The sequence below is a fragment of the Danio rerio genome, chromosome 7 (genome assembly GCF_052040795.2).
Source record: "Danio rerio strain M-AB ecotype USA chromosome 7, GRCz13ab, whole genome shotgun sequence".
Taxonomy (NCBI): domain Eukaryota; kingdom Metazoa; phylum Chordata; class Actinopteri; order Cypriniformes; family Danionidae; genus Danio; species Danio rerio.
The window spans coordinates 76,063,914-76,087,500 of NC_141027.1; the positions used below are offsets into that span (position 1 = coordinate 76,063,914).

At 36.6% G+C, this 23,587-nt stretch overlaps 1 protein-coding gene across 1 annotated transcript in view; it reads left to right on the top strand.

The window, feature by feature from the left end:
- frem1a (Fras1 related extracellular matrix 1a) overlaps positions 1-23,587 on the top strand; it is a 69,210-nt gene that overhangs the window by 43,586 nt on the left and 2,037 nt on the right. The window contains 15 exon segments of the mRNA NM_001190308.3: positions 2,440-2,581; positions 3,835-4,030; positions 6,755-7,019; positions 8,834-9,251; positions 9,353-9,554; positions 12,607-12,751; positions 13,107-13,236; positions 13,350-13,419; positions 13,602-13,748; positions 14,298-14,503; positions 16,348-16,395; positions 17,954-18,133; positions 21,186-21,302; positions 21,386-21,501; positions 22,749-22,834. Of these exon segments, the coding sequence (NP_001177237.2) occupies positions 2,440-2,581; positions 3,835-4,030; positions 6,755-7,019; positions 8,834-9,251; positions 9,353-9,554; positions 12,607-12,751; positions 13,107-13,236; positions 13,350-13,419; positions 13,602-13,748; positions 14,298-14,503; positions 16,348-16,395; positions 17,954-18,133; positions 21,186-21,302; positions 21,386-21,501; positions 22,749-22,834 (2,468 nt within the window).

Genomic DNA, 23,587 nt, shown 5'->3' on the forward strand with positions numbered 1-23,587 from the left:
AGGGCAAGGCTATCAGTTAGTGTCTTGTTTCTGCTTTGAATTGATCCAAGATTTACGTCACCATATAGCAGAAAAAAGGACAATCTTAACTTTCATTTCATCACAACTTTAAAGACCTTAAGATTTTTTGTTTAATTGTTTGTCATAAAGGTCATACATGTCAACCCAAGCTCATTCTGAAAACGTAGTCTCGTTGATGTTTCTGGAGACCGCAAAATACATCCCAGGAGTTACGTATTTTTGCAGTTTTTACGAATCCGCGAGGGACCGCTGTGTGCGCATTTTCATATCTCAAATTTCTCTCATTAGTGCCGTTCATGCCCGCTGTTCTTGCGTAACCCCACCAGAGGCCGCTATCAAACGACCGTCTATCTGTCTGACTTTCTGAGGCCCCGTTTACACTAATATGTTTTAGTTTGAAAGCGCATAAGTTTTGCTACAGTTACGCCATTCATCCACACTACGCCGGAGTTTTCGAGCGCCGAAAACAGAGCGTTTTGGAAACACTGGAGAGGCCGTTTTCATTCTGAAATGCTGCTGCTCTGTCTCAGTATGGATGAAGGAAAACGGAGACATCTGAAAACGGAGGCGGGGCTGCCGAGATTCGCTACCTGATTGGGGCTTTTGTGTCATTGCGTATCCTTCCCTTATTCTTCAAGGCCCTATCACATGACCATAACACATAACTTTAACGCTACCGGAAGACAGCAGACCAGCCTTCACTGTAAACAACAACATGGACACAGAAATGGGAGCGTTGTTTGCACTATTGTCTGTTTTAGGCGCCATTGTGCAGTTATTTATTTGTTATGTTTAGTAACAACTCTACCTCGTCGTCTGTCCACAAAAATATCTCTCTTGCTTTCTTTGCCATCGTGTTTATTGTTCAACTAACAATAAACTATTGTTGACTAACAATAACCAAATGCCGAGCGAGACACATGCTTTCTGTTTATACTAGAACGTGCATGCCCAGAGTGCGCGAATGGTCATGTGATATACGTTTTTGGTGGTTTAGTGTGGACAGAGATATGTTCAGAAATGCTAGGTGAAACGCTAGTGTGGACGCGGATCGTTTTTGATCTACAACGCCGTTTAAAAACTAAAACGCACTAGTGTAAACGGTGCCTTAATGACTGACTGGCCGGCCGACCAATCCAATCGACTAACCTACCTTCCTAGTTTCCTAAACCCGACCAATTTTATTGATTGATCTGCCCATTCACTTACTTCCCTTAACCCAACCGACAGTTTACAAAAGCCGTCCAGAAAAAGAAAAGCCCTCGTCTGATTTTCAGCACGTTTTCGAATTTTACTACATTTTCACCCTGTTGTTTACTTGTTCGTTTTATTTTTTGGATTCTGTTTTTGTCTTACCTGCCTTCTGGAACCGCTCTTCCCCAGACTCAAACCCCATCATCTTCGTCATGGTCAACTTATCGTCGTCTCAAGTCCACCGACATACACGACGAGTTAAAGGGACAAACTGGTCCTTCACACGGAAGTAATCGGTCAGCTGGTAAGCGCGAAAAGGAACGGCGTCATACTGCCCCGTAGCATTCATTTCAAAAAGTGAAATGCAGCCAGGCATACGTACCTCCGGCTACAGAATTCACGGTCTCCAGAAATGTCCACAGGAGTACGTTTTCAGAGTGAGCCTGTGTTGGTACATGTATATCATTTTATACAGTATAACTTGACATTTCATGCATGCATATACATGCCTGATTTTACTCTGCAATGGTTAAAATTTACCAAAAACATGTTGATTGGGGCTTCGCAAGACAAAACTCTGTTTATTGGTTGAGTAGAGAACGGTTTAAACCGATCTAGCATGGACGAGGCACCATGATGATCAACAACTATGGCTGATTTGTCCAAAGACACAAACCACTTGTTTTTAGTCACAGGTGGCTGTCTTGGTCTTTTAAAGGGACCTATTATTCCCCTTTTTACATGATGTAAAATTAGTCTCTGATGTCCCTGTATGTGAAGTTTTAGCTTAAAATACACCCTATTTAACTTCATTGTTACTCAACTCTTTGAAATTGCCCCTTTTAGACTTTGATCCGAATTGTGTTGTTTTGGTGACTGTCCCTTTAAATTTAAATGATGTTGTGTCCCTTTTAAAAAAGAGGGCGGAGCTTCAAACACCTGTACATCAGAAGAGTGGCAGATTCAAAACAGGATTAAAATCCTATGTAAATGAGGGAGAGATGGTCAGTAATGGGCTGGGGATTTCCTCTCTGATGACGCGTACGAGGGAGAATGTCAATCAAAGTGTTTCTGCAGTGTGATTATTAATAAGAATTAGTTAATTTTCACACATGGTTGCAACACAACTGTGCATAAACCCCTTATTATGGTGATTTTTGCACAATAGCTCCCCTTTTAGGGTTAAATCTTAAAGACCAGAAGAGATCTGCTTTGTTTCCTCAGGAACACTGGGATTGAGATGGAGGCTGGAGAGTCCAGGCTGATCTCCAGTGCTGTTCTCAGCGCTCATGATGAAGATACTCCTCCTGACCACATCCTCTATGTGTTCGAGAGCTTACCGACTCATGGCGCCATTCAGATGAAGGTCAGTTTGCTCAATTTGAGTTAAAGCGCCCTTATTATGGGTTTTTGAAAATGACCTTACATGCAGTGTGTAACACAGCTCTAAGTCAGTGAAAACATCCAGCTAAGGTTTAAATCTGAAAGTGCACTATGCTTAAAACTATTGATTCTTAAATGGAAGAGTCGACTCAGAGTCAAATAAATGAATTGTCTTGTGTTTGGATCTTTTGCCTGCATGCATTAAAGTTGGTATGAGACATTGCCAAATATGAACTGCCGGATCCGGTAAAACAATAATACCAGGGTAAAGTTCATTTTCACAACAACATCACAGTATAATTAATCATGTGCAGTGTTTGTTCCTGTTTCCACCATCTTTTAAAAAGAACCCAATCTCATGAAGTTTATTTATAAACTAATTTCGAGAGGATCACGTGTTTATGATTGACACGGCTGGCCCTGAGTCAAACTAATGTACGAACCACCAATCAGACGATTCCTAACTCAGTATGAATAACCAAGCATTTTACCTTGTCATCTGTCTTGAAGAATCCCCCCTTCCACCCACTCTTATCCTCTTTTCCTCTATAGGGCAGCTCGGCGGCCCAGTGGTTAGCACTGTGGCCTCACAGCAAGAATGCCTCTGGTTCAGGTCTCTACCCGGTCAGTCTGCATTTCTGTGTGGAGTTCATGTCTCCCTGTGCTCGCATGGGTTTTCCCCGGGTACTCCGGATTCCTCCCACAGTCCAAAACATGAGACATAAGTAAATTGATTAAATCAAATCAGCACCATAGTCAAATTCCACCAACAACACACCCTCATAGCAATCCTTAAGCAACAGGGGGGGGGGGGGGGGGGTTCTCGAGATCTACCTGAGCTCAAACTCCCCTCTCGCCCTGCATTGGAAGGGAGCCCCGGGCTCTAGGATCTAGGGCTCACTCCCGGGACAGCATGCCAAACCAGCTTTATTACCAATCATCAGCTAAGTGTGAACTCTTGAAATGTGAATTTAAAGCGACAGTCCCCAAAACAGGCCCAATTTGAATCAAAGCCTAAAAGGGTCAGTTTCAAAGAGCTATAAAAAATTATTTAAGGAATATTTTGAGCTGAAAATTCACATGCAGATTCTAGGGACATCAGAGACCTATTTTACATCATGTAAATAGTGGCATAATAGGCCTTCTTTTAATTTACAATATGTATCATGAGTAATAAAGTGTTGAGCAAACCCAGATGAACCACTGATGTACTCTGTATGGTTTGCTGTTCGTCAGGTGGGCTCAGACTGGCTGTCTGTGTCTGCAGGAGTGAACTGCTCTCAGCAGGTGCTGGATATGAATCTGTTGCGTTACCTTCACACCGCTCATCCCGGAGAACCCGCTGCCGATTTCTTTGTTTTCCACCTGTTTGATGGGAAGAACCGCTCTCCTGCTCAGCACTTCCACATCACAGTCAAACAGCTAGAAAAAGGTGTGCTTTCATGTCCTATATGCGATCCTGGAAAGCAAAGTGTGTATTACTGTATGTTCAGTGTTGGGTGTGATCAGTTGCTGTAATTAGATTACTTTTCCAAAAAAAGTTGTACTTTTTATTTTACTTTAGATTACTTTTCATTTTCAGGTAATTTAATTACAGTTACTTATAATGTACTTCTATAAATACTATATAGATTGGAATGTATTTACTGACAGTCAATCGGATTTAAAGTTTTTGGAAGAGCCTGTGTTATTTAGCAGTTGTTATCTGGGAATAACATACCTTGGAATGTAGCCACTGACCAATAGTAATAAATAAGGGATAGAGTACATGCAGGCGGTTGTTATTACTGAATAACAGGCCCTTAATGAACAAAGCTAAAATGTCCTGTTTGGCTTAAATTTAAGTCATTGTCGAATTTAACTTCTATTGTCTATGCATTGTTGACATTTTTATGTAGTGCATTTACGAGATGAATTTGAAGTGTTGGGTCAAGTAATTAAATAACTTATTAAGTTACCGACTTTTCAAACATAATAATTAAAAATATAATTTAAATTGAATGTGATTAAGTATACTATATAGATTTGAATGGATTCACTGACGATCAATCAGATTCCAAGTTTTCGGATGAGCCTGTGTTATGCAGCGGTTGTTATCTGGGAATAACAAACCTTGGAATTTAGCGACTGACCAATAGTATTGAAAAACGGACAAAGTACATCCAGACGGTCAAATTGCAGAATAACTGGCCCTTAATGAACAAAGCTGAATGTCCTGTTTGGCTCAGATTTATGTGTCATCGAATTTAACTTCTATTGTCTATGCGGCATTGACATTTGTGTGTAGTGCATTTATGATATGAATTTGAAGTGTAGGGTCGAGTAATTAAATAAAGTATTGAGTTACTGAGTTACTTCTTAAAAATAATAATAAAGTAACATAATAATTAAAAATGTAGTTTGTTAAATAATTAAAAATGTTACATTTCCATTACACACTATGCAGTTTGGATTTAGAGCACGTCATTCTACGGAGACAGCAAACTGTTACTTTTTTGAACAAATTAAATCCAGTCTAGATAGGGGTGGAGTTGTTGGGGCGGTCTTTCTTGATTTTAAAAAGGCCTTTGATAATGTTAACCACAACATACTTTTATCTAAATTATCAAGGTTTAATTTTTCTGTTAACGCATTATCATGGATGGAGTCATATTTAAAATCAAGAAAGCAATGTACAAGAATTAATGGTGCATGCTCACCATACATCAATTGTAATTTTGGAGTTCCACAAGGATCAATTCTTGGACCAATTTTGTTTAGTTTATACATTAATGATCTGCCTACAGTGTGTCCAGAAGTTCAGGTTCAAATGTATGCAGACGACACGGTAGTATATACTCACGCTAACACCAAAGAACATGCTGCTAAAAAACTAACTGCTGCACTCAAAAAGGTTTCAGATTGGTTATATCGTTCATGTCTTACCCTCAATGTAAGTAAAACTGTGGGAATGTTTTTTTTAATTAAGAAAAATGAGGAGCATTGCTCAGATATTTTAGTTAATGGAGAAGTAATAAATATTGTTGATCATTTTAAATATTTAGGTATAATTATTGACTCCAATTTAAATTTTAAAAAACACATTAAGAAGGTTTCCAAAAGTGCTAGAGCAAGCCTGAGGATCTATAGAAACATTAGGCATCAGTTACCTATGGCTGCTGCTAAACCTTTTATGAATGCAATAATTTTACCTCATTTGTCTTATTGTGCTACAAGCTGGTCGCATACGAACATTACAACATTAAAACCATTGTATGTTATATATAAACAAACTGTTAAAATTTTAGCTAAAAAGCCAAGGAGCTATCATCATTGCAACTGTGTTGCACAACAAAAATTACTAACATTTGACAGTTTCTTATTTTATGCTGATGTGTGTTTAATGTATAAAATATTTCATGATCTTGCACCACCACCCCTCAAACAATGTGTGACTGTCGGCAAGGACAATATAAGACAGACTAGGTCATCTGTTAGAGGTCATTGTTCAGTTAAACTTAGGAGAACTGCTTTTGGACAATCAGTTTTTTCAGTTAAAGCAGCAGAAAGATGGAATAAAATACCAGTGTATATCAGAGAGAGCAGCACTTTCAATAATTTTAAAACTGTTCTTAAAATCTGGCTAAAACAAAATCAAATATGCAGCCACTGATTTGATTTCATTTTATTGACAATGATGTGTTGTATTTATTGTACTGTAAGTGTATATTGTATTTGTTATAAGTGTTACATTTGTTCCTTCCTGCCCAGGGACTACAGATGTAAATTAGCTTTATAGCTAACTCTGGCACAACATGTCATGTTGTACATTGTCCCCGTATAAATAAATAAAGTAAATAAATAAAATAAATAAACCGCCAACTATTACAGCATGTTTTTTATGCAGCAGATGCCCTTCCAGCCACAGCCCAGTACTAGAAAACACTCATACACTCTCGCATTCCCACTCACCCATGCACTATGACCAAACCGGTGCACCCAAAGGAAGCCCATGCCAACTCGGGGAGAACATGCAAACTCCACACAGAAATCCCTACTGGCCCAGCCAGTAAATATGATCTATGACTGATTTTGTAGTCCAGGGTCTCATATGTGTTTTTCCATATGTGAAAAACATGCTGTTTAGCTGAAGTTGTCCCCCTGTGCTGCTCTTTAGGAGATATAGCGCTGTTCCTGAAGCCTGTGCGGGTCAGTCGTGGAGATCGTGTGGTTTTTACTACAGACGTCCTGCTGGCTGTGGATGGTGCTGACCAGCCGGAGGAGCTGCTGTATGTGATCACTGCACCTCCAACCCATGGACACGTGGAGCTCATCAAACACAGCGGAGTGCAGATTCAGTCCTTCAGTCAGCTGGACGTCGCAGCAAACCTGGTGTGTTACGTCCATGATAACAGAGCCACGGCACCCAGAGAGAGCCTGCAGTAAGAGTCTTGAGCATACACTGATAGTCTGCATTCATTTCAACTCCTTTTTCTTGAATAAATTAGAATCGGAAATAAGAGTAGCATTACATTTATGCACATTTGCACACACCCTGGCATATATTGTCTAGTTCTAGTGTACTCCATACAAGTGAGTGGGTTTGACAAACCAACCTGTAGGATAAACTCCTTGCTCTCTTATGCAACAGGGCCGGATTAACCAATGGGCCTTATGGGCATAGGCTTAGGGGCCCGTGCGGACTTGGGGCCCCTGCGAAGGGAAAAAAAAAAGCCAATTTCGGAGTGTCTTTTTAGGCTAACTGCAAATAGCGCACCTAGTTGGAATAAGCTATTCAAGGTTTACACGCATCAATGCCTGATTGAGAGAGACAACATGAGTACAGCGTGAGTGGCGTACATCGTAAAGCGCACATCAGCATCTTTTAACGCGATTAATCATCAACCTGGTTCGAATCCACCATCTGTTGAACTCGTGCTACTTTTTCTCTCCCCATTTCATACCAGATTAGAAATATATTTATTTTTAATAGGAAGGAAACATTTCGTAAAAAGTAATGCAAATGTGATATAAAGTCACCAGTGCCTCGTGGGTAGGTTATTTAATAATGTTTAGCCTATTTCATATGTGTAACAGCATCTAAATAGTGGTTATATTCTCTAAACAGTTATTTTCCACCTGGTGTTAAATGTTAGCAACATCTTAATAGAATTGTTTTTTATCTATAATGTTATCTACAATCTTCCGAACTCTGTTCGTCATCATCATTTGTCGTAACTAGCCCTACTTCACCTCTATTCTCTGACCTCATGGCTCAGTGTGAAGAACATTTAATAGATGTATCGCATGTCTCTGGACTGTGGGGGAAACCGGAGCACCTGGAGGAAACTCACGTGAACGCGGGGAGAACATGCAAACTCCAAACAGAAATGGCTACTGACTCAGCCAAGGCTCGAACCAGCGACCTTCTTGCTGTGAGGCGACAGCACTACCTACTGCGCCACTGATTCGCCCAATAAATGTAATCACAACAATATAATTATTTATCCTTTATTTGTCTAGGAAGGTCCCATTTACCAGAAAACCCCCTTTCCAGGATGTCCTGGCTGAGATAATTGTACAGAAACATGTTTCATATTTGTAGCCTAATTTTAAGATAAGATGACAATCAAAACAAAAATTATATACCTGAAACACAGGGATCATACAGCAATCTCTTAATTAAAACAACAACAAGGCTCATTCAGTTCAGGCTGCAGTAAATTCTTTAAATTACTCATAATTCAAGAATAATTCAAAAGCCATAATTCAAAATATTTAAATATAAAGTAATATATCACAGCGACGCAGTGGCGCAGTAGGTATGAGTAGTGTATGAGTTTGAATGAGTGTGTGTGGATGTTTCCCAGAGATGGGTTACGGCTGGAAGGGCATCCGTTGCGTAAAAACCTGCTGGATGAATTGGTGGTTCATTCCACTGTGGCGACCCCGGATTAATAAAGGGACTAAGCCGAAAAGAAAATGAATGAATAATATATCATTATTTTACATCCAGTTACATTCAGTATTGTTTTGTTTATAGTTTTAAATGCATTCATTTCTTTTAAATATGTATTTGTTTTAGGGTCAAATGTGCATTTTTTTGTTTTTTAGTTTACATAATATTAATATTATTGTTTTAGTAATCTAGCTAGAACCACCCAAGGATTCCTATGCAGCTCTAATTACTCTCCCATAATCTTTCCTAATTAAGCCTTTTGCTCACAATATCCATCAATCTGCATCATCCCTATAGGTTCATGGTCAGCAATGGGCTATCAACTCGCAACGGGACCCTGGAGATCTTAGTGGACCTGACGGATAAAGTTCTCCCCACACTAGTGCACAACAGCGGCCTGCGGGTTCCTCAGGGCTCCACGGTTGTTTTATCCACTGCTGTTTTATCCCTGTCTGACCCCGACAGTCCAGCGTCCACCCTGAGCTACAGGCTGATTCAGACCCCTCAGTACGGGCAGTTGCTCCTGAAGGGGCAGGCGCTGGTCGCTGGAGCTCATTTCACCCAGCAGGACCTGCAGGATCTGGACGTCACCTACAAACACTCTGGAGGGGCTTCTCAGATAGACCGCTTCACTTTCACAGCCTCAGACAGCACAGATAGAGGATTCCTGCTGGACGGGAGAGTGCAGACAGAGCCCGTCTTCTTCACACTGCAGGTCAGTGATATCAATATTATTATTGTAATGCAATAATGTCTGTGTAGGGCTTACCATATACAAATTTTTTGTTTTCTAACTTTATCATTTGTGTGTGACAGATTGAAGCTCTGGACAGCTCTGCTCCACAGGTGGCAGTGCTGGAAACCCTGTGGAAAGTGGAGCTCCTGAAAGATGGCCGCTACGGGATCTTCATTTCCTCCAGGGAGCTGAAGGCTGAAGATACAAACACTGCAGATGCAGATCTGACCTTTCACATCCTCAGAGCTCCATACATCGGCTATCTGGAGAACCACACCAGCGGTCAGAGATCAATCAATCAATCAATCAATCAATCAATCAATCAATCAATCAATCAATCAATCAATCAATCAATCAATCAATCGTTTTGTTGTTCTGTCTATCTATATTTTTATTGTTCTATCATTCCATTTATCTGTTGTTTTTTTGTTATTCAATCTGTCATTTTATCAGTCATTTTACCCTTCTAATTGTCACTATATCGATCGCTCTATCTATCGCTCTACCTTTCTATCATTGTTCTTTCATTCTACTCATCATTTTACCCTTCAGTCTTATTGTCATTCTATCGATTGCTCTAGCGTTTGTTCTATCTTTTTATGGTTCAATTTATCTGTCCTTCTATCAATCTTTTTATTATTCTGTCTAATTGTCATTCTATCGATCGCCCTATCTATCATTCTACCTTTCTATCATTTCATCTATCGTTCATTCTATCAATCGCTCTAGCTATTGTTCTACCTGTCCATCCTTCATCTGTCATTCTATCAAATGCTCTAGCTATTGTTCCGCCCCATTCACACGGGGCTTCAGCGTCAAGGCTTGACTGAAGGCGTGTCTGAAGTTGGGGCTGAAGCGATCGTCATAGAAGCGTCAGCCAATGAAATTCAGTCAGCAATAGGCCACTGTCTGAGCTGTTGTATTTGCATACAGCGATCTGATTTGCTGACGCTTCCGTTGGCGCTTGAAAAGTTGAGCTAGTCCCAACTTCTGCAGCGAGTAACGCTTCTGAAGCGGCGCCGACGGATCCACAATGCAGTTCGGCAACGCCTGACGTCACCCATTCAAAGTGAATGGGAAGTGTTGACCCTGACGCCCCGTGTGAATAGGGCGTTTTATCTTTCTCTAATTCATCTGTCATTCTATCAATCATTTTACCCCTCCATCTAATTGTCATTCTATCGATCGCTCTATCTATCATTCTACCTTTCCATTATTCAATTTATCTGTCATTTTGTTGATCATTTTATTGTTCTATCTTATTGCCATTGTACGAATCACTAGTTATTGTTCTACCTTTCTATCATTCATCTGTCATTCTATCGATTGCTCTAGTTATTGTTCTACCTTTCTATCATTCATCTGTCATTCTATCGATTGCTCTAGCTATTGTTCTACCTTTTTTATCATTCAATCTCTGTCATTCTATCGATCTTTTTACCCTTCCATCCAATTGTCATTATATCAATCGCTCTATCATCCTAGAACTATCATCCTACCTTTCTATTATTCAAACTATCTGTCATTCTATTGATCACTTTATATATCGTTCTACCTGACCATCATTCATCTGTCATTCTATCGATTGCTCTAGCTATTGTTCTACCTTTTTTATTGTTCAATCTCTGTCATTCTATCGATCATTTTACCCTTCCATCTAATTGTCATTCTATCAATCGCTCTATCTATCATTCTACATTTCTTCATTCAATCTATCTGTTATCCTTTTGATCATTTTATCTTATTGTCATTCTATCGATGGCTCTATACATTGTTCTTCCTTTCTATCATTCATCTGTCATTCTATTGATCATTTTACCATTCCATCTCATTGTCATTCTATCGATTGCTGTATCTATCTTTCTACCTTTCTATCATTTATCTATCATTCTATCTATCATTTTACCCTTCTATCTAATTGTCATTCTATCGATCAGTCCTACCTTTCTATCATTGAATCTAGCTGTCCATCTATTGATCATTTTATTGTCATCTTATTGTCATTCTATCGATCACTCTATTTATCGATCTACCGATCTATCATTCATCTATCATTCTATCAATCGCTCTAGCTATTGTTCTACCTGTCTGTCATTCATCTGTCACCCTATCTTTCATCCTACCTTTCTATTATTCAATCTATATCATTCTATCATTCAACCTTTTCATCATTCATCCATCATTTTACCCTTCTATCTAATTGTCATTCTATTGATCGCTCCATCCATCCATCCGTCCATCCACCCTTCCGTCCGTCCGTCCGTCCGTCCCTCCATCCATCCATCCATCCATCCATCCATCCATCTATCCATCTATCCATCTATCTATCTATCTATCTATCTATCTATCTATCTATCTATCTATCTATCTATCTATCTATCTATCTATCTATCTATCTATCTATCTATCTATCTATCTATCTATCTATCTATCTATCTCATTCTACCTTTCTATCATTTAATCTATCGATTTTTTTATCCTTATTGTCATTCTATTGATCGTTCTAGCTATCACTCTGTCTATTGTTCAATCTGTCTGTCATTCTATTGTTCTATCATTCCATTTGTATGTCGTTCTTTCGTTCTATCATTCTATCTTGCTATCCATCATTCTGTCATTCAATCTCTTTCATTCTATTGATTATTTTATCATTCTATCATTCAACTTATATGTTATACTATCGATCATTTTATCCTTTTATCAAATTGCCATTCTATTGATTGCTCTATCTATCATTCATAATCTCTATCGCTCTCTCATCTGTCATTCTATTGTTCTATTATTCTATCTGCTGTTCTATTGTACTATCTATCATTTTATGTATCATTCTTTATCTATCTATCTATCTATCTATCTATCTATCTATCTATCTATCTATCTATCTATCTATCTATCTATCTATCTATCTATCTATCTATCTATCTATCTATCTATCTATCTATCTATCTATCTATCTATCTATCTATCTATCTATCTATCTATCTATCTATCTATCTATCTATCTGTCCAACACAATCTCACGGCAATTCGTAACTTTTTCATTTAGTGGCTAATTCGTACAAATTCGTACGATCTAATTCGTACATTTTAGTACGATTTGCGTATCCCCCAATGACGGTTGGGTTTAGGGGTGGGGTTAGGTGCCACGCCTCCTTTTTAAAATCGTACATTTTCTTATGACTGAACTCGTACGAATTCGTACGAATTAGCCACTAAACTGCCAAAACGTAAAATACTTACGTTTTCTCGTGAGATCAGGCTGGTCTGTCTGTCTGTGCATTTGTATGATATACCTTATTCTCGTTATTTTCATTCATCTTGACCGTCTCCGCAGGTGAGTTTGTGAGGCAGCGTTTCTCTCAGATGGATCTGAACAGAAGGAATATTCTCTACGTCATAAACTCCGCTCTGGACGCTTTATCTGACAGTCTAGAGTTTGCCGTGTCTGACGCACTGGGCAACACCGGACTCTCTCACAAGTAAAACTATAGCTCAGATTAAATTATCCTTATTTTCCATAGCTCATAAAGTGTTTAATATAATGTTTCTGTGTGCATTTGTCTATACCAGGGGTGTCCTGGTCCTGGAGGGCCGGTGTCCTGCTGAGTTTACCTTAAACTTGCATTAACACACCTGCCAGGAAGTTTCTAGCATCTAGTAAGAGCTTGATTAGCTGGTTCAGGTGTGTTTGATTAGGGTTGGAGCTAAACTCTCAAGGACACCGTCAGTCCAGGACCAGGTTTGGACACCCCTGGTCTATACTGTAATAGAGCATTGGAGTATATTAAGATATATTGAAGTGTATTAGGATGTGTAATGTACTTTCTCTGTCAGATTGAACTTCAGCTGGGCCGGTGTTGAGCTGACCAGGACTCAGTATACAGTATGTGAAAGTCAAGGCTCAGTTTCACTAACCATCCAGAGGAAAGGAAACATGCAGGACTCCTCTTATGTGACCGTACAGGTGGGTAGGACAGAATTTGACAGCTTTAAAAAAATATTTCCATGCAGAAATGTGTATAATACGTCTATGTGTTCTACTAAAAACAGATTTGTAAAGTATATAATTCCTCACAGGTGAAAGAGCTCACCGCATCTGCTGGGAAAGACTTTATACCAGCTTCATCTCTGATTCAGTTTGACCCAGGTAAACAAAAATATGCTGAATATTGCATGATAGTGGGTGACATTGCGGAAATATAAACACAAATTCATTGAGATGTCACTGCAGGATAATGCAAAATTAGCTCATTCGCTAAAGCTAATTTGCTAAAGCTAATTCGCAGCTTATATCACTGCTAGCAAAACTTAGACCTGTTTTTTTTCCAGGGGTGGCCAGTCGAGTTTGGAAAGTGGAGATTGTTCAGGACTCATTGGAGGAAGCGGATGAGAAATTTGAGGTTAGCTTGGCGTCTCCTGTAGCTGCGGTGCTGAAGGACAATTCAAGAGCCACAATCTCCATTAAAGACTCAAATGGTTTGTGTTTAAGTTGTCAAGAAAGCTAAACATTTATAGTCAGTGTTTATTTTGCTAGCTCTTATTGTTATTCTGAGAGTAAATCATTAATCCGTGCAAGTTAATCCACTGGAAAAAAGTCTTTGTTTTGGTAATCTTCAATGAAAGTCTGACTGTTTGCTTTAGCATTTTGGAGTGTCATTCCTTCTGTTGACGTCAACCTGAGGATTTCCATAGCAACTGTATACTAATACTCTCTCTAGTAATATCTCACTATGAGGGAATGATGCACAAAAGAAAGCCCCGCCCACTACACGATATTCCATTTCAGTTGGAACAAAGAACATGGAATCACCAAGAGGCGACACTCTAGTGCAATTTGGGAATAAGCCACTAGATGCCGCTAGTGTCACACGTCTGCCATTTTAAAATGAAAATGCAATGAAAAGTTCTTGTTGAAAAGAACCTTTATTTTGAAATCTGTTAATAAAAAGAGCAAATTGAGGATCATGCTTTTATCACACAGTTTAGAAGCTCATTTGTAAGATCATTTGTTGTGCGTTTGTAAAGGGCAGTGTGTGGAGCGGCAGATCACAGCGGGCAGCAGTCTTCAGGGTCGTGAGGTTCGTCCAGGACCGTATCCTCAACACGGCTCCATCCAGCTGGAGACTTTACCCCTTTCTCCTGAGGGAGTCATCAGAGGTGATGGAGATACAACAGATCAAGCTCCTGTTGCTCCCAAGAAAAGACTACGAGTCACTGGGAATGGGAAAGTAGTACGTTCACACACATATTCTTAAACATAAACACACACTTAATTGAATCGATCAAAAGTGAGAGTGAAGACATTTACTAAATCAATAATTTTTTTGTAATTTAAGCATGCGATTTTTCAGTTTTATTCATTTATTTTTTATATTTCATACCATTTTTATTTAATTAAACTTAATTTCCTGTTTTTTCATTTCTGTTTATTTATTTATGACATCAAGTTTAGTTTATTAACAGTTTAAAATACAATAAATTAATTAGTCTATTTTTACTAGTTTATTTTTTATATTTCATAACTTTTATATTTATTTAAGCTTATTTTCATGTTTTTTCTTTTTTATTTCTTTATTTACTTATTTGTTTATGTATTAAATTAATTAATTAGTTTATTTATTACATTTATTTTTATTAGTTTTTATTTCATACAAGTTAGATTTCATACTTATTTATTACATTTAATTTATTTTATTAACATTTAAAAAATACAACATATTAATTCATTTATTTTTATTAGTTAATTTCTTATATTTTATAGATTTATTTAAACTTATTTTCATGTTATTTTTTCATTATTATTTAATTATTTATTTACTTATTAAATGTAGTTTATTTTGTTAACAATTAAAATATACATATACATTAAATATAAGTTTTTTATATTTCATAACAGTTAGATTTATTTAAACTGATTTTCATGTTAATTCATTTATTTTATTTATTTATTACATTTAATCTATTTTATTAACAGTTTTACAAACACTACAGTAATTTAATTAGTTTATTTTAGGTAATTCATTTTTTATATTTCATACCATTTATATATTTTTAAACTTATTTTCATGTTATTTATTTTAATTATTTATTTACTTATTTATTACATTTAATTTATTTTATTAACAGTTAAAATATACAATAAATTCATTTGTTTATTTTTTATTAGTGATTTTTTTTATATTTTATAGATTTATTTAAACTTATTTTTATGTTTTTTTTTTTCATTTTTATTTATTTATTTATGTACTTATTACATGTCGTTTATTTTATTAACAATTAAAATATACAATATATCAATTAGTTTATTTTTAGTTTTTTTATATGTCATAACAGTTAGATTTATTTAAGCTTATTTTCATGTTATTTTATTTATTTAAATAATTAGTTATTTTATTTATTTATTTACTTATTTGTTACGTTTAATTTATGTTATTAACAGTTAAAAAAACAAAACCAAACCACATACTGAAGTACAATAGTCCAAACAATTACAATATTTCAAAGAAAAATATTAATTAATTAAATACAATTATGTACTTTATAATACAATACTTTTAAGTCTTGCATGTATTATATAGTTATTTTAGAAAAATGAAAACATGTAATTTATAACAATATAAACCACACAAACTGTAAATGCAGTATATCCCTTTATTGAAGTTGTGTACATACATGCATGTGTATACTATTATACTTTTAATTAGCTTTTATTTTTATATATTCATTTTATTTTTAGGTTTTAGTCATTAAGTTATGTGATCTTGATTCATTTCATTTTAGTTTGAATAATACTAGAAAGTTTTATTTTAATACGTACATTAATTCAATTAGTTGTACAGGCAACATTTTAAAAATATATTTATAAAAGGTATTAATATGTTATTTTCATGTAATATTTATGTATTTCAGCTTTATTTAAATTAAAAAATACAATTAGGATAGTTTTAGTTTATAAAAAACACTATAAATACAGCATATACAGTATTTGTGTGCTTTTGTCTGCTTATTATTATCATAAGTAATATGTAATTCTATATTACTCATTTAAAACTTGAATTGTGAACTTTGCTTTCAGGTTCAGCCTTCTGAAACCATCCGTCGTGGATCTGAGCTCATTTATAAAGTAAGTGCAATTAAAACATAACAATAGTAATATATTCAGGTACCACTTTAAAATGTTAATTGTCTCTGGATTTGTAAGTTATACCTTTGAATATGTATATATGTTTTATTATATAAAGGTAACAAAAATTTAGTCAATAAAAACATATGGTGTTATTTGTTGTAAAGGTGACACCTTTCTGTTATTTTATGCAAAAAAAATGCAGTTGACACCAGAAGTCTACATACACTCTAAAAAAAGGAACATAACCATTTTTTCAAAATGTCTGATGTTAAATCATACTAAACGTTTACTATTTTAGGTCTGTTAGGATTACCTAAATGATTTACATTTGCTAAATCCCAGAATAATGAGAGAATTATTCATTTCTACACAGTCAAAAGTTGACATACATTTCCTTAGTTTTTTAGCTTTGCTTTTAAACTGTTTAACTTTGTTCAAATGTTTTTGGTATCCTTCTAAAAGCTTCTCTCAATAGCTTGAAGGAATTTTAGCCCATTCCTCCTGACAGAATTAGTGTAACTGAGTCAGATTTGTAGGTTGTCTTGCTTGCCCAAGCTTTTTTAACTCTGCCCACAAATTTTCTATAGGATTGAGATCAGGGCTTTGTGATGGCCACTCCAAAACATTCACTCTGTTGTCCTTAAAGCACATTTTAACTAATTTAGCCGTGTGCTTAGGGTCATGGTCTGTTTGGAAGACCCATTTGTGGGCAACATTTAATTTCCTGGCTGATGTCTTGAGATGTTGCTTCAGTATTTCTACATAATGTTTATTTCTTTCTTCATGATGCCATCTATGCTGTGAAGTGGACCAGTCCCTCCTGCAGCAAAACAGCCCCACAACATGATGCTGCCGGCCCCATACTTCACAGTTGGGATGGTGTTCCTAGGCTTGTAAACTTTCCCCTTTTGTCCTCCAAATGTAACACTGGTCATTATGGCCAAACAGTTCAATCTTAGTTCCATCAGAGCACAGGACATGTGTCCGAAAATTTGTCTTTTTCCCAGTGTAATTAGGCAAATTGTAATCTGTCTTTTTTGTTGATTCTGGCTTCTTGATTTTCCCATGTTGTCACACAGGGAAGCAGTGTGTTTGAGGTTTTCCCTAAATACTATTCTACAGCTGTGCCTCCAATTAACTCAAATGTTGTCAATCAGCCAATCAGAAACTTCCAAAACCTTGACATCATCATCTGAGCTTTTAAAGAGGCAGAATAATCTTATTGGATGTAAACTCTCTCATTATTCTGCTATTAAGCAGAACAGAAACTAATGTGCTAATCCTAACTCACCTAAAAGAGAAAACACATTGTCACACATCAACATCTGACTTTTTTAATGGTTATGTGCCTTTTTATACAGTTTATATAAACTTCTGATTTCAACTGTAAATGCACTGAATGACAAAATAAAAAAACAGATTGCTGTTAAATGTTTAGTTAAAGTAATTGCAAATTCAAATAGCTTCATATAAAGCAAAAATAAAAGAAATATACAATACAATAAGCATAAGAAATAAAAAAACAAAGAATCATTATAATGTGATTGGCTGACAGTATCATGGTTTGGTGTCGATGGCGGTGGAGGAGGATGAATCGGCCTCCAGGACTGACAGACAGGCAGAGGTTCAGGTCAACAGCAGGGGGCAGCAGCAGCGTCTTCTTACTGTCCAGACTAAACCACAGCAAACCTCCAGGCACACCAGCAGCAGACTCCTGCAGCGCACACACACTCAGGTGAGAGACGCTACGTCCAAAATCACAAAATTGGGTACTGTATAGCAGGGGTTCCCAAACTCTTCAGACTGCGACCCCCAAAATAATAATGCCAGTGACTCGCGACCCCCAATATCCTCTGAGGTGGTTATAAATACAGAAACCTTGCATGCAATGGCGCGCGCGCGCGCACACACACACACACACTTATAGACCCAAGTCTATTCTTCGTTGCATTTTTTTTAAATGTATGTAAGTGCTGTTAATGGGCCAGAAAGTTTAACCTGGTGTCATGAAATCAATCTGCTGCATCTGAGGCTATTGCTGTGTCTTTAATATAATGTAATTACACCAGGAGTCACAATCCAATAGAACTAGCAACTATAAGCTAGTATAGTAACCACAGAAGTATATAGTAAATATAAACAACTATTTTTTCTTTTCAGTAGGTTGTAGATAAAATATGGTAATTGTTATGGTTTAATAAAAATAGATTTTTGAAAATCACCAGGCGACCCCCCTTCAATGTCCCGCGACCCCTCTGGGGGTCCTGACCCCCACTTTGAGAACCACTGCTGTATAGTATGTTGTCATTCTTAGTGTGCTTGTGATAGCATTTAAATACACTGACAAAACTATTCATTAGATTTCCTACATCTTTCTTTAAGGTAAGTGGTTGCAAACAATTTCTATGGGATGAATTTAAGCAAACTAAATGTAGTAATGTTCGACTTGTGTGTTTAAATGCAGCCCATATCAATTTTTTGCAACCACTTACCTTAAAGAAAGATGTAGTAAATCTAATGAATCATTCTTTCAGTGTACTGCTGCACTCTGATGATTTGAAGTGCTTCTTTTATTTAGGTCGCTTTGAATAAAAGTGATAAAACGAATAAATGTAAGGCCCAATATCAATTCTACCCTTTAGCCCTTCCCCTAACCTCACCCCTCGTTTTGCCATGGGGTAGGGGTGTCCCAATTCTCTTTAGCTTGAAGGCGTAGGGCTAAGGGGAAGGGGTGAATAGCCCTTCGAACGAAGATTTTTCAGGACCACACTTGAAGCCAAGGGGTAAGCAAATTTCCCAGAATACACCTGCCACAACGGTATTATTGCGGAACCCGGAAGTAAGGAGATCCTCAAATTAGTATTTTTTTGTCATTATTACGTATTTTTGCAACAAACAAACACATGTTTTAATATATTTTAAACCGCGCAAAAATAAAAAACGCTAAATTTTGTGATCTGTAATCCCTAATAATAACTCCTGTACAGCAGTCCCACAACATTCTGTCTCTCGATTACACTCGAATACCCTGTCAGAAAAGTCTAGTGTCTGGGAATGAGCCTTTTACAGTGTCTGCTATAATGTTAGTGTTTATTTTTAGTGTGTTTATGTAACCCCGCTGGTTCTACGCCACCCAACCCACTCCGAGCTGGTTTCAAGCCGACAACCTTCCGCATGGGAGTTGGTTGCTCTAACAGGGAGGCTAAAGAACATGGCCTCTTGCATTTGTAACTAGAGTACCTTGTAGAGGTCAGAGGAGTGAGGTTTACCTGCACAGCACCTACTAGCTGGCCTCCGTTACACTCACCCCCCTAAACCTCACTCCCATCCGGGTCATGGCACCAATGTAACCCCGCCGGTACTAGCCACCCAACACGCTCCGAGCTGGTTTCGAACCGGCAACCTTCCGCATGGGAGGTGGTTGGTCTAACAAGGAGGCTAAAGACCATGGCCTCTTGCGTCCATCGCTAGAGCAGCTTTAGAGGTCAGAGGAGTGAGGTTTACCTGCACAGCACCTACTAGCTGGCCTCCGTTACACTTACCCCCCCTAAACCTCACTCCCAACCGGGTCACGGCACCAATGTAACCCAGCTGGTACTGCGGGAGATTATCAGGAATCGCCACAGCGGAATGAACCGCCAACTTATCCAAAGCAAATGTTTTACACATACATATTCACACATATACACTAGGGAAAATTTAGTTTACCCAATTCATATATAGCGCATGTCTTTGGACTTGTGGAGGAATCCGGAGCACCCGGAGAAAACCCACACCAACAGGGGGAGAACATGCAAACTCCACACAGAAATGCCAACTGACCCAGCTGAGGCTCGAACCAGCAACCTTCTTGCTGCAAGGCGATTGTGCTATCCACTCCGCCACCGTGATGCCCCAGTGTGATTTAATAATAAACAAATCTGAATTTGTCTTCTGCGGACAATGTTTTTATTGATTCAGAGCGACTTGAGAGTGAATAAATGACCAGGATTTTCAATTTTGAGATGCATTAAAAAGAGTTAAAGGGATAGTTCACACAAAAACGAAAATTCACTCACCGTTTATTTCGCTCAAATCTGTTGAACACAGAAGAGAATATTTTAGCTTGTTTTTATATTTATATTATTTATGCAGTGTGCAAATGAGTGTAAAAATGTTACAAAAAAACGTCAACACGTCACCATTTTCCTCAGAAAACATATTTCCAAAGGTGCCATTGACCTGATATTTTCACCAGATGTTTAAACCAAAGAAGTCCATATATGCAAAGAAAACAAAAGTAATTAGTTAACAAATGAAGTTATGTGTAATTAAAATGACACAAGGAAAAGGTATTGAACACATGAAGGAAGGGAGGTGTGGAAAGACATGGAACGTCCAGACAGCAACTGAAATCTCTGCCCTTCCTCATTGTGAATTAATATCAGCTGCTTCGATCCAACACCCAAATTATGTTATTTCAAATGGCTAAAATGTCCATAAAAGTCACTTTGGTAAACTGCAGAATTGAATTTTCAACATCAGAAGTCGACAAAACAGAGATCAACATCCCATAATGCAATTCACAACCGTAAATAAACAAAAAACAGTTGTGAATCACAAAATACTGAAACTATTCATTAACAGATATTTTTGTACAGTGTAGTAAATTATTTATTAATTATTGTAATTAAAAAAATATTTTTAATACCATTTTGTGTATTTCGCTGCTAGGGAACTGAACTAAATAATTTAAGTGTATAATCTCCTGTGAGTAATGCTGTGTTTGTGGCTGGTTTCTGTCTCAGACGTCCTCCAAGCGCTGTTCTCCAGATCTCTCAGGTCTCCTGCATTATAACCAGAGCTCTGGTCGGCTGTTTCGCTGTAATGGAGACTCATGGAGGCCCTGGACCCCCACTAATGAGGTCATTCACAGATAATGTTTAATAATAGAGAACACTGAACCATCAGTTTCTGCTCATCATCAAACTTTTTCCTCTGTTTTTAGACTGTGAAAGCGCAGAGATGTCCTCAGGGATGGACGTACCACAGTAATAACTGTTATTTACTGAGCTCAGAGCGTAAAGCCTCATGGAGTACTGCAGCGCGGGCCTGCAGAGAGAGGTACCAGAACTTTCATTTGTTCACAACTTTTGAAGTCATCTGTTAAAAAACCTAACTAAACTAAAAAGTGATTAAACCTTTCAAATATGTGAGCAAAAAGACGCCCAGTAGGATGTTTCTTAACAATTTAGGAGCTCATTTCAGGACCAAAAAAAATCTAAATTAAAATGACACTTTTTTGTTTATTTTCTTCTTCCACAGAATATTTTGTAGTTTTTTTTTTTGTTTGTTTTTGGATTGAACATAAAAGAAAATTTATTTTTTATGACAAAACTTTCCACAGTGTAACAAAATTTAAAAAGCAACAACACACACGCACCCATATAATGAAGTAATTAAAAAATAAAACAAATTAATGGAGTATACACCATTTTGTCTCCTAAAGTTTTGTCAATATACAGTTTTTAAAATTAATAAGCATTTTTATTCCAGAAAACTGTCCAGAAATTTGATTTCTGTCTTCTGAAAATCTTCTATTTATTCAAGTTGCATAAACTGTTAAAATGGTCGAAATTTGTATTCTTTTTCACATCTTTCCCAAATGATGTTAATAAGAGCACATATATATTTAACAGTATTTCCTATAATATTTTTTCTTCTGAAGAAAATCTTATTTCATTTAATTGGGCTAGAATAAATGCAGTTTTACATAAAAAAATAAAAGATTTTTAGGTCAATATTATTAGCTCCATTAAGAAAAAATTGTTTTCGATTGCCTTTAAATTGCACATTGAGCTTAATATCTTCCAAAATGACCAGTAAACATGTAAATGTACATGTACTTATAAATAAAGAACTAAAAAAAAAACAGTTCCAAATGTGTGAGAAAATTTTATGATGAACATTTTGACATCTGAAGGTTTTCAAGTTACATATATAGTTTGTATATATGTATATATGTATATATATATATATGGGTTGCGGCTGGAAGGGCATCTGCTGTGTAAAAACTTGCTGTATAAGTTGGCGGTTCATTCCGCTGTGGTGACACCGGATTAATAAAGGGACTAAGCCGACAAGAAAATGAATAAATATATATATAAATATATATATTTACAAATTAAGTTGTGTGTAACAAAGTTAAATGACACAGGGGAAAAATATTGAACACATGAAGAAAGGGAAGTGCAGAAAGACAAAGAAAGCCCAGACAGCAGCTAAAAAAGCATTGCCTTCAAAAATGTAATAAAAAAATATATAAAAACTTTATTCCAGCCCGTGTTTAACCAACACTTTTTTTCCTGCAGGTTCAGTGGTCATCTGGTCAGTGTTCAGTCTAAAGCACACATGGCCTGGCTGTGGGACTTCAGTCAGAGGAAACCCTTTTGGATCGGTAACTTCTCTACACTAGTGCTGTCAAACCATTAATCAAGATTATTCACAATTAAAGTAATTTGTGTATATTTATTATGTGTCTACAGTATAAATACACAAACATAAACTACAAAACATACTAAAGTTAACAAAACTATTTACATATTTGAAGATAAATTGATTAGCCTTCCAGTGGAATTTTCATTAATTTTCAAATAATAATAATAAATACATTCAGAATGTAATTAAATTCAGAATTAAAAAGCAGAGAAATATAAATAAAAATATTCTTACGAATAATAATTAATAAATAAACAATAATTAATAATATTTCCTAATATATGTAAAAAAATAATGTAAAAAAATAAATATATATTATAACACTTCAAAAATATTTAGAAAAAAATTCATTTCACAGGAAAAACTTTAAAGTTAAGCTAATAACTTTTTCTTTGCATTTATATATTATATTATATTATATTATATTATATTATATTATATTATATTATATTATATTATATTAGCATCTACACTCACTGGCCACTTTATTAGGTACACCTCACTAGTACACTGTTGGATCCTGCTTTGCTTTCAGAACTGCTTTAATCCTTCATGGCAAAGATTCATCAAGGTACTGGAAATAATCCTCAGAGATTTTGCTCCACACTGACATGATAGCATCACACAGCTGCTGCAGATTTGTCGGCTGCACATCCACGATGCGAATCTCTCGTTCCACCACATCTCAAAGGTGCTCAATTGGATTAAGATC